The sequence below is a fragment of the Hibiscus syriacus genome, unplaced genomic scaffold (genome assembly GCF_006381635.1).
Source record: "Hibiscus syriacus cultivar Baekdansim isolate YM2019G1 unplaced genomic scaffold, ASM638163v2 tig00112253_pilon, whole genome shotgun sequence".
NCBI classification, from domain to species: domain Eukaryota; kingdom Viridiplantae; phylum Streptophyta; class Magnoliopsida; order Malvales; family Malvaceae; genus Hibiscus; species Hibiscus syriacus.
In genome coordinates, this window is record NW_024063283.1 from 1,027,129 (window position 1) to 1,040,961 (window position 13,833).

A 13,833-nucleotide genomic window follows, 5' to 3' on the forward strand; every position below is an offset into this window, starting at 1 on the left:
TTTTGCAATTTAAGCATTTAAAAATTTTTGGAATCTGATTTCCCCTCTACAACGGTCTAATGTGCATGGACGGATGCAAGATTTCGTGTTAGAGGTCGAACTTGAACTTGTATAATTCTAGTGTTGTGTGTGAACTTGAACTTAAAAACTCCAGGAGAATGAAAATAGATTTTTAATATAATATATATAAAAAAGTTTTAAAATATATGATAATTTTAAATTTTTAAGAGCGGTTGTTTGCGCTCACCCCTCGGTCTATTCTTGCTTGTGTTAGCTATGTCAAAAATTGTTGGTACAATTTTAGGGGTGTTTACAATTTTGTAACAAATATTAATCATGTTTAATGGAACATGACATATAATTGTTTATATATGAGATGATTCACATTTTAGGTCGTAAAATTTGTAATTAATTTTTATGCAAATTATAATATTTTAATTTTATTAAATTATGCCATTAAACTTCTATTATTAATAAATTATACAATTTAAGATGAAAGTTGGCTAATGCATCATTGTCAGCAGGTAGCAATGTGTGTTGATGGACTCGGTAGTGATGATGTTTTTCTAGGGTTATTGGTAGTGATGAAATGATAATGTAAATGCTGTCCATTGCTAAGCTTCGTATTAAAAAGTGATCCCACTGCGAATATTCATCCACAAAACAATCTTGACAGTAACCATAAAATAAAGCACCATACCATAAACATAACTATAACAAAATACAAGCCTTTCAATTCCGGAAACTGTTCCCCACGATTGTAAATACTAGTGCATTTTTGGGTATGTAAAAGCCAAGAAGAACCACAACAAACAAGACCACACCAAAGAGAATCAATAACCCTGATCAACGAGATAATCACCGAGCCTCTCAACGATCATGTTGCACTGGCCGGGAGTCATTGGCTCATCATAGATTCCGATGATCAAGGCCATGCAGGTCTTTTTAACAGTAACACCTCCCGGTCCCTGAAATTAAAATGACAATAACTTTGGAATACAACCAAAGCAGAGCAAACAAAATTTCCGTGACAGGTGTCTGAATATCAGTGCGGGGAGGCTTCAAATCACAATTGTATACATAAAACGTAACATCTAAAACAAATGCATACTGAATAGGCATGAAACCACAACATCAATGTCCCTAATTTGCGTAGCTAATCCACAATAATATCACCTCGTAATGTGCTTAAGTGCTGCATAGGTTTGACAACAAATTACACTCTAAACAAAATACCATAAAACTGATATCCATTACGCATAATGTAAGACAATGCATATGCAAATGAGGTTTTTCAGTGTTTATAAACAAGTGAAACCAATAACAGCTAGAGAGCATCACCTTCTTCCCTCGAATAACAGCTCCAGGTTCACCTTGGATCACCATGTATTTTGTGCCACCAAGGTACAATCCGGTCGGGGCGAGTGATCCAGGTTCAGCAAAGTCATTCATGACGGCGTTAATTTCTTCGGGCTTGAACTGTATTAAACACAACCGAGAAGCATGGATCACTTCCTTGATCAGAAATAAAAGAGCAAAAGGCAAAAGACTCTACTGGTTAAACCCAGAAAACTAACTTTATTTGTTTTGTTTGTTTGAAGGCCAGAAAACTAACTTTAAATTGAAATAAACGTAATAACAGTAGTCAAAACACTGCACTCTTCAATTACGTTTATTACAATCATCCATGAAGTTGTGGTCCTCTGCAGATCCATTAGCCAAACTTCATTTCATTTTTCTAAATGACCCTTAATGCTTGTTAAAAATAAGAAATATAATCAAACAGAAAGAAACCCAGAAATAGTACAGATTTTCCAAGCATGAAATGAAAATCTGTCAATAATTCATTCAAATAAACCAATAAATCATAGCAAAAATCCCAACTTTGAAGAACGGACTAAAAAGCAAAAAACATAAGTTCATCAAGAGTGAATCAATACTTTAGGAGAAAATCAGATCAGCGGATAAACCGCGCAAAAGAGAAATCAATGGTAAGATTCAGATCTCAAAGTCAAAGCAGCATCAATCTTTTTTACTCGGAAATCTAAGAGACGGAGGAGTAAAAGTTAAGGAAAAATAAAAGTCGAGAAACGGGAGGAGGAGTTGAAGGAAAATAAAAGACCTGAGGGAAATTGGTGCTCTGGGCCCAAACGCTACCGTCATGGCCGATGATGGCGGCGGAAGAGAGATGGTTTCCCTCGATTTCGCACATCAAGTGATCATCAACGTAAGCTTGCCACGACATCTTCTTCTTCTTAATTCTGTTTCAAAAAGTAAAATATTGTCTGACCGCAGAGACGGGGTTGAATTGAGGCACACAGATATAGCGTTGAAGTTGAAACTGCGAGGCCTGCGTCATACTTTTTATATTGGCATAATGCTAAAATTAGTCCCCAACATTTATCAAAATAGTCATTTTAAACCCTTTTTTTTTAGTATCTTGACCTTAATGTTCATTTTGAGCTAAAAAGTGTCTTATATAGATGGAAATTATTAATTAACGTACGATTAACACTTTAAAATAGAGTCTTTTTATCTAAAAATAAAATATTGAGGGATAAAATGCTGCGAAAAAAGAATAATGATCGAAGTAATTATTCTATTAAATGTTATGAACTTTTTTACTTTAAAATTAAATATTAGTGGCTAAAATATTAAAAAAATAAATGTCAAAAATCACTATTTTAATAGATGTTAGGGGTTAATTTTGGAATCGTGCCTTTTCCGCTCTACGTTTGATTTTCTTTGGGCCAAAATCCACATTTTTTCCAAACCCATATGTTTCGGGTTTTTATTTTCAAATTGTCTGTCTAAGTCGGAATCAGAATCGGAACCACTTAATATCAAAATATGTTTTATATAATATATACTTAAAATTAAATCTATAATATAATATATTATTGAATGATAATTTAAAACGAATTTATAGAATTAGATAGATAACATAATTATGTGAGTTTAGTTTACACTATGAACTAATTTTTTTTCTGTGATTATAGGTTAGACATCAATTATCATGATTACGAGGAATTAAATTCTGACTAGTTTTTAGTTACGGATCACATTTCTTATGCTTTGGCATACCTGCTGACTAGCTGGATATATAAAGCATGGTACTACGTTGAGTTGTATGTGTTCTTCGGCAAAATCGAACTTCGATTTTAAAAAGTTGAGAGGTAGGAGTGATTATTATATTTTTGGAAGTTTAGTTTGATTGAATTCTTTTTATTGACAGGTTTTTATGTTCACAACACTAATTGCTAATGTGAAAAAAAAATATTATAGTACTTTTGAGTAATTCACCCTTCTGATTTAGGTAAAAAAAACCACAGACGTGGTTGGTAGGTGAGATAAAAGTTGAGCTGATTAAGATGATAACAAGGGAGTCTATAGAGAGATCCTCTTCTTTTTATATCGTATGATATATATATATATTCTTAGCGATAGTATCAAGTTTAAAATGATATTATTATTCGTAGACGGGTTGTCTCTGAGCCTAAGCAGGAGGGACACATGCTCAGAAGCCAGAACTTTTATAATGTATTATATTTGTAAAAAAATAGTTTTATATGAGTTTTAGGGTTCAATTATTTTAATACTGTTATTAAAGGTTTAATTTTTATAGTTTTTTTAATATTTATTATTAGGGGCTATTCTTATAATTATATTTTTAATATGCGTGTAAGTGTTTAGTTTTTTGTCAATATTTTTTTTCTAACATTTGTTGTTAGAGGTCTAATTTTTCAATATGATTGGGGTGCTGCAACAACAATGAACTTCTTGAGAATATATATACCGGTTGGAGAATTCAAACTTAACATCGAATGCAACCTTGCCACACTCTCAGGCCACCGCTGCCTTATTATGTTGAGACAGTAAGAATGAATGGATGACTAAGCAATATTGACGTAAACTCTAAGGATCCTCAGAACGATTGGGATATAGATATATTCCTGACAGTTATTGGAGAGGCGACTATGGTTAAGTGTGATAAAAAGAGGATTAAAATCAGAAGGCTTAAACTTTGATGCAAAATTATAGAGGGAGAGCACATATGTTGAAGACATGTTCATCGCTCATAGAGTTGGAGTGGATACCTCAGCCCGTGGACTTCGAAATACTAACAAATTGATTGAGGATGGTTCTCTAATTGAGCTTATTCAAAAACTAAAAGATATCTTGGGACACAAAAGGTATAAGTTGGTGCAATGGAACGAGTTCAATACAAGTCAAACGACATGGAAAAAGGAAATTGTACTTGTGCAAGAATTTCCTTCTCGGAATCTTGAGGACAAGGTTCTTCTCCAAGAGGGGATATTGTTATGACCCAACTACAATTTACGCCAACACAACACATATGAACCATGGTCGGGTCAGCACGAGAAGAGTACACGTGAGAGAAGGCATCCCAAGACTTTGGTTTAGTTGGTTACTACAACTGGTTATATATAGGCAATAGAGGATAGAAGCAAAGGAATAAAAAGTATTGTTACAGTCTGTTATCTTCTCTCTCTCTCTCTCTCTAATTCTCTCTTTCTAGTCTTCTTTTCGGATTCTTCTCTATCGTTGTAATTATCTTGTTCTTCAATTAACATCCAGCTTGAGTGTTTCCAATTTATGTCATTGAGCAATTAAGTTTTTAACATCAAACTTTAATGTCCAAGAATATTTAGAGTTTAATTTTTTTTGAGCTTGATTCAAGTTTCAAAATTTAAGTTTAAATTTGAGTCAAAATTCAATATTTGATTATGAGTTCGAGTCAGAGCTTGACAATTTTAAGCTCACGAACTTTCGAATCAAATCGAATTTAACTTTAAATTTTTAAATCAAGTTAAATTCAACTGTACCCAAACTAGATTCATCCATGACTTATTACAAACATTCGAGGGAACATAATTATTATGTGATTATTTTATTCTTGACAATGTCAAATCTCATCAAATTATTCGAAACCTCCACAGTGCACCAATGGGATCCAATTCATTTAAACTTGGGTTATACGATAAATAAAAGAAAAGAAAAGAAATATGAAACAGATACATAAATGTTTTAAAAGAAAAAAGTATGATAAATTATTCAAACACGATACATAAGACGAATTTCTAAATTTTCTGTTATTCATAAAAGATGGAAAAATTAAAATGCTTTAAGCCTCGTGGTAATCGAAACTCAAAACATCGAAGGAAAAAAGGCAATTAAAAGAAAAAATGCATGGAGGAATTACAGGAGGAGGAAATTGCAATAGTTTTGAATAGCAGAACGAACAAACATTGATGGGAATTGATTGATGTTGAAGGTAGGATTTTTCAGAGACCTTGCTCAGCAAGATAATCACCCAACCTCTCATCAACCAGGTTGCATTGTCCCGGAGTGACGAGTTCTTCATAGATTCCGAACACAAGAGCTTGTCCTGTTTTCTTTATAGTTACTCCTCCTGCTCCTTGCCGCACAGCCCCGTTTCAAGATTTTATCGCACACTATATTTAGACTACATGAAAATTTGAAAAACGATGAAAATGGAACGGGTTAATCAAAAAGAAAACCTTTTTTCCTCGAATGACGGCACCAGGCTCACCCCTGGATGACCATATACTTTGTACCAGCAAGGTGTTGAAATTCTAGAAGGCCGGTTGATTTTCAAACTAAGGGGCTGCTTTGAATTCAAATTAAGGGGCTGCTTTGAATTCAAAATAGGGTGGCTGTTTTAGTTGAAATTGGCAAGGGATAATTACAAAATTCAGCCATTGTATTTTAGGGTAATTATAGAATTAGTCCCTAAGCTTCAACTATAAATACCTTAGCTCATTTAGCTTCAAAATCATCCCAAAATCCCAAATCATTTATTTCTCCCAATACTAGAGAGTTTTATAGTGAGTAGTGAGTGTTTTGTAAACACTTGTAAATTTTATCTCTTAGTAAAAGATCTGTAGCAATCCGGAATGTAAGCAAAATTGGCTGAACTCCGTTATCAATTTCGAGATTATTTTTCCGCTTTTATTTCGCATTCTCACTAATCTGGTTATAGAAAAATTATCCGTACTCGGTTTATTTCCCAACAACTGGTAATAAGAGCTTTTGGTCGTGAATTTTGTCAATTTTTTGCGAGGTTACTATTCACATGAATAGTAAATTTCGTGAATAATTAAATTTTGTTGGCGATACGAATTTATCGACGGAGGTGTTCTAATACACGGTGGTTTGCAAGAATTGTCAGAAACTATCCAAAGAAGCCAGATTCGAATGGGATTGAGAAACGAAGTTGATGAGCTCAAGAGGGAGCTGCTCAGATGCAAGGGAACAATGAGTGAATGGGATGCGCTCAAAACCTTCTTGGAAGGACTTAGACTAGGGGCGATGCTCGGGGAAGAGCAAGGAAATGCCTAGAGACTTTCGGAGGCCATAGTTGTAGCCAGAAAGCTGACTGAGCTTGCAGGTGACAAGCCAAGTAGCGATGTGTCATCCAGGCCCATGCCCAGAGATAATGGCAACAGTGGTGGAGACAGGGAAAATGTGTAGCAGGGAAATGGTAGAGAAAGCTCTTCGAATGGCCAAGGTGAGTCATCGACTGTTCGTAGCCAAGAAAAGCCATCGGGAAAGAATGGCAAGGCTATGTCAGGTTTAAAGAAGAAGGAGAGCAAGGAAAAATTGAAATGCTACTTCTGTGATGGTCCTCATTTGATTAGAGGATGTCATGAGAAGCGTCGCCTTACAACCATCATTAAGAGGATGGAATAAGGAGAAGTAGCGGGAATTGGCGCGGTCGCAAGTGTTAAAGCTACCAAGCCAGGAAAAAGACTTGGCCCGATTAATGGGATCAATGCGGCCAAACAAGAATCGAGATGAGGCAAGGCTGTTGATATTGAAACAGCTGAACTCGGAATAAAACGTGACGAGATTGCGGGTGTCAAAGCAGTCAAACACAAGAAGGGACTCGGTGCGATAGCAAGAGATAAAGCCGTCAAGCCGAGGGTGCAATGTGAGCAAGTCCGCTCACAGTATGCAAGGATGGAGGCATGGTCCAAGTTGAGGCGTCTTAGGCATAAAGGGACACTTAAGGAGTATGTGAGTCGATTCAGAAAACTCATGCTCAAAGTCTCAAGTTTGACTGAAGAATATGGATTCTTCAACTTCATGTTCGGATTGAAGCCATGGGCAAAGAAAGTGTTGGAGCGAAGGGAAGTCAAGGGGCTGTTTGAAGCCTTGACAACCGTAGAGTCCATCAAAGAATTTGGAGTCAAGAAGAACAAGACTTCCAAAGCAAAGTCGAAATCCGAGGGTAGCGGCAAGAGATTCTGCGATGAAGGTCAGTCAGAGGATGAGAAAGGTTGTTCCTCGAGTGACAAAGAAAGTCCACTCAAAAATGAACCAAATGGTGGATCTGGTGAAAATGTGTGCAGTCTTGGCATAAGTTTGAGTGTCAAAGATGTTAAACCGAGGGTAAAAGTCGAGAAAACGAGGGGGCACAGACTTAAGATGCCAGAAGTGTTGCAAAATTACCCGAGGGGAGCCGAGTCATCCAAGGTGATGGATGAGCCCAGGATCGAGTTCTCCAGAGAAGAAGATGAACCCATGATCAAGGGGGCATTGAGAGTTGGCTCAATAAGGCTCATTTCTGCCAAGACAAGTAAAAGCCAAGTGCAGGAGGAGTTGTCCATGTCCAAGGAATTTGTCGAGCATGTTCGTGTAGAGAACATGACTTTAGAGACCATCTTAAGAGAAGGGTCGAAGCAAGGGCTTGCCGAGGATGTTCAAGTGAGGAACAATCCTTCAAAGACTAGTGGACAAGAGTCAAAGGGAGCTAAGACGTTGAGAGACAAGACAACCACGGAGAAACTGCCCAATAACAAGTGGGTTTACAGGGCGGTGACTACGGATAAACTGAAGTTGTGTTCAGCTTCAGTTGGCATGCTAGAGTAACAAGACCAGAAATACTGCTGCATTGATCAAAGTGTGAAGACATATTAAAACCAATCTTCAAGTGGGAGATTGTTGAAATTCTATAAGGCCGGTTGATTTTCAAACTAAGGGGTTGGTTGATTTTTAAATTAAGGGGCTGCTTTGAATTCAAAATAGGGTGGATGTTTTAGTTGAAATTGGCAAGGGATAATTACAAAATTCAGCCATTGTATTTTAGGGTAATTATATAATTAGTCCTTAAGCTTCAACTATAAATACCTTAGCTCATTTAGCTTCAAAATCATCCCAAAATCCCAAATAATTTCTTTCTCCCAATACTGGAGAGTTTTCTAGTGAGTAGTGAGTATTTTGTAAACACCTGTAAATTTTATCTCTTTGTAAAAGATCTGCAGCAGTTTGGAGACGTAAGTAAAATTGGTTGAACTCCGTTATCAATTTTGGGTATTATTTCCTAACATAAGGTGTAAGCCTTTGGGAGCAAGGTGGCCTGGTTCGTCGAAATCTTTCATGATGTCACTGATCTCGGTGGCACTTACCTGCAAAATAGAAAAATAAGACAAGGGAATTAAATCAAACACCTTTCGCACAACCAAATGACAGCCAAAACTCTGATACCAATCCCAATTCAAAACAAGAGTTAAGAAATAGTAAGAGGTATGACCTTTGGGAAGGCGGAGCTCTGAGCCCAGACTCTGCCATCATGGCCGACGATGGCGGCGGCTGTTAGATGATTGCCTGTGCCTTCGATGTCACACATCAAGTGCTCATCTACGTAAGTTTGCCACGACATTTTCTGTTGCTTTGGTTAGATTATAAGTTGGGGTTTGGGTTTGGTTTGAATGAGATGTTAGGGCATTCAAGTTGGATAAAACCGAGAGAGAAAAGTAAGAAAGCCAGGAATTATAAGGCTGAAAAGGAAGCTGAATTAAGGGTTTCTCAGCCGTCTGTTTTGGATCGATCAACCATTATTTTAACAATCCCCTCATTCTCTCTTTCACGTATCTTCTTCCCCACGTTCTGATAACAACATTTCATGCTACACAAGTATTTTCTTTCATTAATAATAATTGATATGTGGAATGCTGAAATTTAACATTAGTTTTGTGTTTATGTTCAAATATTCAATTTATTTTATTTAAAAGATATATATATATATATATCAGGCATTTGATCATAAGCTTTTAGTCCAGCTAAACAAATGGTTCCAAATATGTAAATTTCTGTTTCACTATTTTGCCAAAATTTTAACACCAAATTTGAAGCCATCTTTTTCATCATTTTTTATATCAAAATATCAATTACCGTTCTTCCTCCTCCTGGGAAATTGTCGTTCTCTTTTTCTTACTTTGAACCATTAGTTATAAACAATCCGTCTTTTATGATGGATCTTGAGGATAACATGCTACAGTTGAGTCTTTCCCAATAACAACCACCAGAAAAACATTAGAGTAAAATGGAACTTAAACTCTGTTTGAAACAGAATAACAGTGAAATGCCACCAAAAAGGCTCTACAAGTCAGTCAAAATATGATAAAGGGTATAAAAGGAAATATGTGTATTATTATTTCTAATAGGACAGTTTGAATAAACAATTCTAAAACTCAAAAGAGTATTACTTTTAATATTTTGGCAGAGAAGAAGGCACGCATCAACAATAAAATCAGAGATAGAAACAAAATTCAAATACTAATTTAGAACACGGAATTTGAATCCTGGCAAAAGGAACTCTAAAGTGCCCATCTGGACCATTTGGCTTTGTTTAGGATCCCTTTAATTTCCCCAAGAAAAAATACATGAATCTTAAGGCCAACTTCGAATATCAGCAATCATCCACTAAGTCGATATGATCTTCCTCTGAAAGCCACACCTGTTGAGCTATCGGGCTGTGCACTGGGTCGACTGCTTGGCTGTGTTGGAACTCCTATTCTCCATCTTCCAACCAGTTTACGCCTACATAAACAGTATCTGTCAAGGAAAATACCACCAACACAAGCAAATTGATGTTCTTATGTTGTAAATGTCATTGTTATTCTCAGACCTGTTTGAAAACTTTGGTTTTTACCCATGATCTTTTGAGTTCTGTTTCGAATCCATTGCCCCATCAACATTCTGTTAAAATTTTGACAGAATTTGCCATGTGTATGTCCACCGAGTTGTCACAAGGCATTTAGTTTATTTCAATCCAAATTCTAACAAAACAGTGATGGATCGATGGATTTAGAACAAATTCAAAATTATGATCATGAATGAAGATGAATGATAAGATCAAAGACTAAGGATGCAATTTGCTTGTTCCTATGATATGTATATATATATAGTTGCATGCAAAGAGTTGATAAATCATGTGGCAATTCGGGTCAAGTAATTAAACAATGTAAGGATACACCCACATAGGTGTCTTCAGTAAGACCTTTCCGGTTGCAAGAGGATGCAACACAGTCAAGAAGTAATATAGATGTCCAGCAATGATTCCGAGCAGATCTGGGGTAAGAGGTGAACCAAAAATAACATCCAAAGCAAGCATTGCCCAAGGTAGATAGAATGCCTAAAGCAATATACAGAAAAGTATGCATTGAAACATAAAATCTCAGCCCCAGAAAGTCTATATGAACATTATAGAATCCCAATTAGTTCGTGCCTAAACTTGCAATTAAGCTTACCTTAAGAGTCACAAGACCGTATATGTTGATTTGAGCATTTGGGAACTCTCTACTCCAGACATAAAGGAGCATGAAAACAAGAGATACCCCTAGGAAAGGGGTTCTGAATATAGGGATTGCGGACAAAACCTAAAACCACAACAGGAAATAATGGAACGGAAAAAATTATACACTAGAAAAGAACTGATGATAGGTTGCACATTCGCAATGAGCATATTTCTTACAAGGGAAAGATATATTAAGAGCTTGACACAAGTATATTCTCTTTTATTTTCAAAATTTTCATGTATTAGGAGCTTTTGAAGGATTACATCCCCATACACATCCGAATATACGTCTGACATGTATACTTTACGAAAAATGAAGAATTGGAACAACATAATACAGAGGTGAACATTAGCTAAAGACCTAAACCAGTAAGCCAATATCTATATAACATGCTTTTAGCGGTGCCGGTGATTCGTAGCAAAGATACAAGACTAGAGAACATATTTAAAGCATGCCTTCACTAACATACAATGATTTGCCCTCATCTCAATTTGAACAACCAAATTACAAAGCTAAATAAGAGAGGACTATGGTCTCACTCACCAACAATGACAACACACCGAATATCATCATCCACAAGAAATCAGCTGTCCGTCTCTCAAATGGCCCATTCTCTAGTTGGACTCCATATCTGCTCTGTACAATCATAAAGATAGTCACAAAACAATCGGAACTTAAACCTCAAAGAGTCAGTATTGCAAAAGGCCATAACCTTCTTACACTAGAAGAGAATATGGAAATGATTGTAACCTTCCAAAAAGTGATACTTACATCATTAAAAGGCGTATCCCAAAATTGATAGAAAATTTTCCAAGGAAAAAGAAGTTTGTAATCAGCCTCCACACCTACAGTCATATGTGAAGTTATAAGAGAGTTCTCCAGATTAACTATAACATGATTAAATATTTATGAATAATGTGAGATTCTAAATTATCAGTTATTACACACATCCAATTTCATACATAGAAGCCTGCAATAAACTTGATCCATTTTAATTTATAAACAAATCTCTCAGCACAACAAAACAACCCTTCACTGTCCCTTTTTTCAATAATACAATCATCCATACGTCGCAAAACATATGCAATACACATAGGAACGCCATTCCATAATCTAAGTTGAGCAAAATCATATTCGATTAGAGAAAATTAGTAATGGAACACTCTTTTCCCTTGTGAAACTTATTGAGATTTAGACACTGTGCATCTCTTCTTTACAATCAAGCCCTTATATAATTCATACCTGAAAGTACTTGAATACATATTCATATAGCAGCGCAATGTAAAAAACATTTAACAGTCCTAATTGGAAGGCTGTAGTGAACATTAAGCATGCAGTCCCATAAGCCTTGCTTATTGGTGGAAGAGAGTTATAAAATCTGAAACCAAATGAATAAAATAGTCAAAAATATAAATAAAGAAATAATAAAAAAGAATATGACTAACAATAAAACAGTATGTTGGACATAAACATACTGTCATAACTAATTAGAGACAGTATTCCCACAAAAAAGAGAAAACATGTAGACTAAACTAAAATTGCTACAATCAAAAGCTACATTACTCAAACTCATATTTAAGTTTCAGAATACATGTATGTGCTCAAGACACGTATACTCATTTTTTCAATTTTTTCCATGTATTTCAAGAATCTCTGGAGGGTCATATTTCCATAATCATATCCAGATATGCATCTAACATAACCAAATCAAGAAAAATAAAACATCGGAGTAACATAGATTAAAATTTACTACTGCTCATTAACTTATGCAGCTGTTACTGTCAAGTTAAAAAGGCATGAAAATTAAGAAGACAAGACCTTGGTCATCTGTTTAGAAAACATTTTTAATGGAAGAATACTTTAAATCTTTAACATAACAAAATAGTAATATTTTATCATGAGATTATACAATTTCAAAATCACAAATTTCAATTTATTTATAAATAAATTTTCATACTAATGCCTAATGGTAACGCTTAGGAGAATTACAGGTAGTGAACCATGGTTAGATGACTTCTTGGGGCTTCACCACTACGGCAGCTTCATTTCAACAATATCAGACATAGCATGTTTGAATCAATATTTGGTAAAACTGGCAATGAACACAATAACGAGATGAAATTTTTCAATATTCTTCTGAAGTAAAATCTGGTACACAATTTTTGGACAGAAGAGGAACATTCATGGCATCCCATACTCTTTAAAATCGTGGAGTATATAAAAGCTAATGCTATGTTCGAGAACATAGTAGAAAATTTAGATTTCACTCGAAATATAAATTGTGATGAGTGATGAAAAAACGCACACATGATGCATGAATTGGTTAAAATTCAATGTAGTTTTATTTTTGAAAAGTCTGAGAACCAGAAGTTCAGGTTGACAAATATCTATACGTATTTCAATTTCACCTCAAAATAGTCGTCCAAAATTCATGAATTTGAAGGAAAAAAATTATCATTGGCGTTCCATTTACATGTATTTTGATACACATATACACTATTGTTTTTAAACGCAACCTTAAAATTTACATTACTCTTACGACTCTAAATCCTAGGTTTCGAAATTCTAACCAAAACATATGAATTCAACCACATAACTAAAAAAAATAATCCAGAAAAATGAAACCACAGAACGAAGATAACAATTAACAAAATTCAGTACGAAGGGCCGCAGAAACAATTTAAGACAATCAATTCAGAAAAGGGAACAAAAATATATCAAAGGAAAGATAATTGCGACTTACTCAGCCGGTGAAGACATTGCAATCCTAAATAAGACCTCGTCAAATGAGAATAATCCACACCTCAAAGATCTCTTTTTTCAGTTAAATTGTATGCTTCGAAAAGCAGGCGAAGATCTAGAAAAGGCTCGAGGATACTTCCAATTTTGACCTTTAGTGTTCAACTGATTGCGTTTAATCGGCTGCCCGTGTACTATGATTTGGGCCGGAGATGATATGAAACTTGGGCCCTAAGCCATTGATTTGCAAACTTGGGTTTCCATAATTAGGAGTTTCCCGGTGGCAGCAAAGGTGTATTAGACTATTATTTTCATGGTCACTTTCGTTATGTCTTTATCATCCAATTATTTTTATTTTAAAATAATATTTAATATTACATTTTAGTTTTATTTTGTTCACTTATTGTTAAATAATTAAGGGTGATTTTGACAAGTCATCATAAGGTAATATCACATCATCATTGAATTT

At 35.2% G+C, this 13,833-nt stretch overlaps 2 protein-coding genes and 1 pseudogene across 2 annotated transcripts; all 3 read right to left on the minus strand.

Moving 5' to 3' along the window:
• Positions 1-684: 684 nt before the first annotated feature.
• LOC120176717 (profilin-1-like) lies at positions 685-2,294 on the minus strand. The gene is made up of 3 exons (XM_039183083.1): positions 2,123-2,294; positions 1,342-1,479; positions 685-968 (listed from the first exon to the last, which is right to left on the minus strand). Exons 1-3 carry the CDS (start codon positions 2,243-2,245, stop codon positions 834-836), a joined length of 396 nt encoding a protein of 131 aa, XP_039039014.1. The 5' UTR covers positions 2,246-2,294; the 3' UTR covers positions 685-833.
• Positions 2,295-5,278: 2,984 nt separating this feature from the next.
• On the minus strand, positions 5,279-8,757 carry LOC120176732 (annotated as a pseudogene).
• Positions 8,758-9,455: 698 nt separating this feature from the next.
• LOC120176733 (derlin-1-like) lies at positions 9,456-13,533 on the minus strand. The gene is made up of 7 exons (XM_039183091.1): positions 13,369-13,533; positions 11,868-12,003; positions 11,397-11,470; positions 11,169-11,259; positions 10,578-10,706; positions 10,302-10,462; positions 9,456-9,867 (listed from the first exon to the last, which is right to left on the minus strand). The coding sequence occupies exons 1-7, from the start codon at positions 13,383-13,385 to the stop codon at positions 9,744-9,746; spliced, it is 732 nt and encodes a 243-aa protein (XP_039039022.1). The 5' UTR covers positions 13,386-13,533; the 3' UTR covers positions 9,456-9,743.
• Positions 13,534-13,833: the final 300 nt, after the last annotated feature.

Excerpts from the sequence above, each read along its gene's own strand:
- LOC120176717 (XM_039183083.1), bottom strand. The coding sequence starts at position 2,245 with ATGTCGTGGCAAGCTTACGTTGATGATCACTTGATGTGCGAAATCGAG. Across the intron at positions 1,480-2,122 it reads AGAGCACCAATTTCCCTCAG|TTCAAGCCCGAAGAAATTAA; the intron begins GTCTTTTATTTT and ends TGTTTAATACAG. Across the intron at positions 969-1,341 it reads CTGTTATTCGAGGGAAGAAG|GGACCGGGAGGTGTTACTGT; the intron begins GTGATGCTCTCT and ends TTTTAATTTCAG.
- LOC120176733 (XM_039183091.1), bottom strand. Across the intron at positions 11,471-11,867 it reads ATGTATTCAAGTACTTTCAG|GTGTGGAGGCTGATTACAAA; the intron begins GTATGAATTATA and ends ATATGACTGTAG. Across the intron at positions 9,868-10,301 it reads CTGAAGACACCTATGTGGGT|GCGTAAACTGGTTGGAAGAT; the intron begins GTATCCTTACAT and ends CTGTTTATGTAG.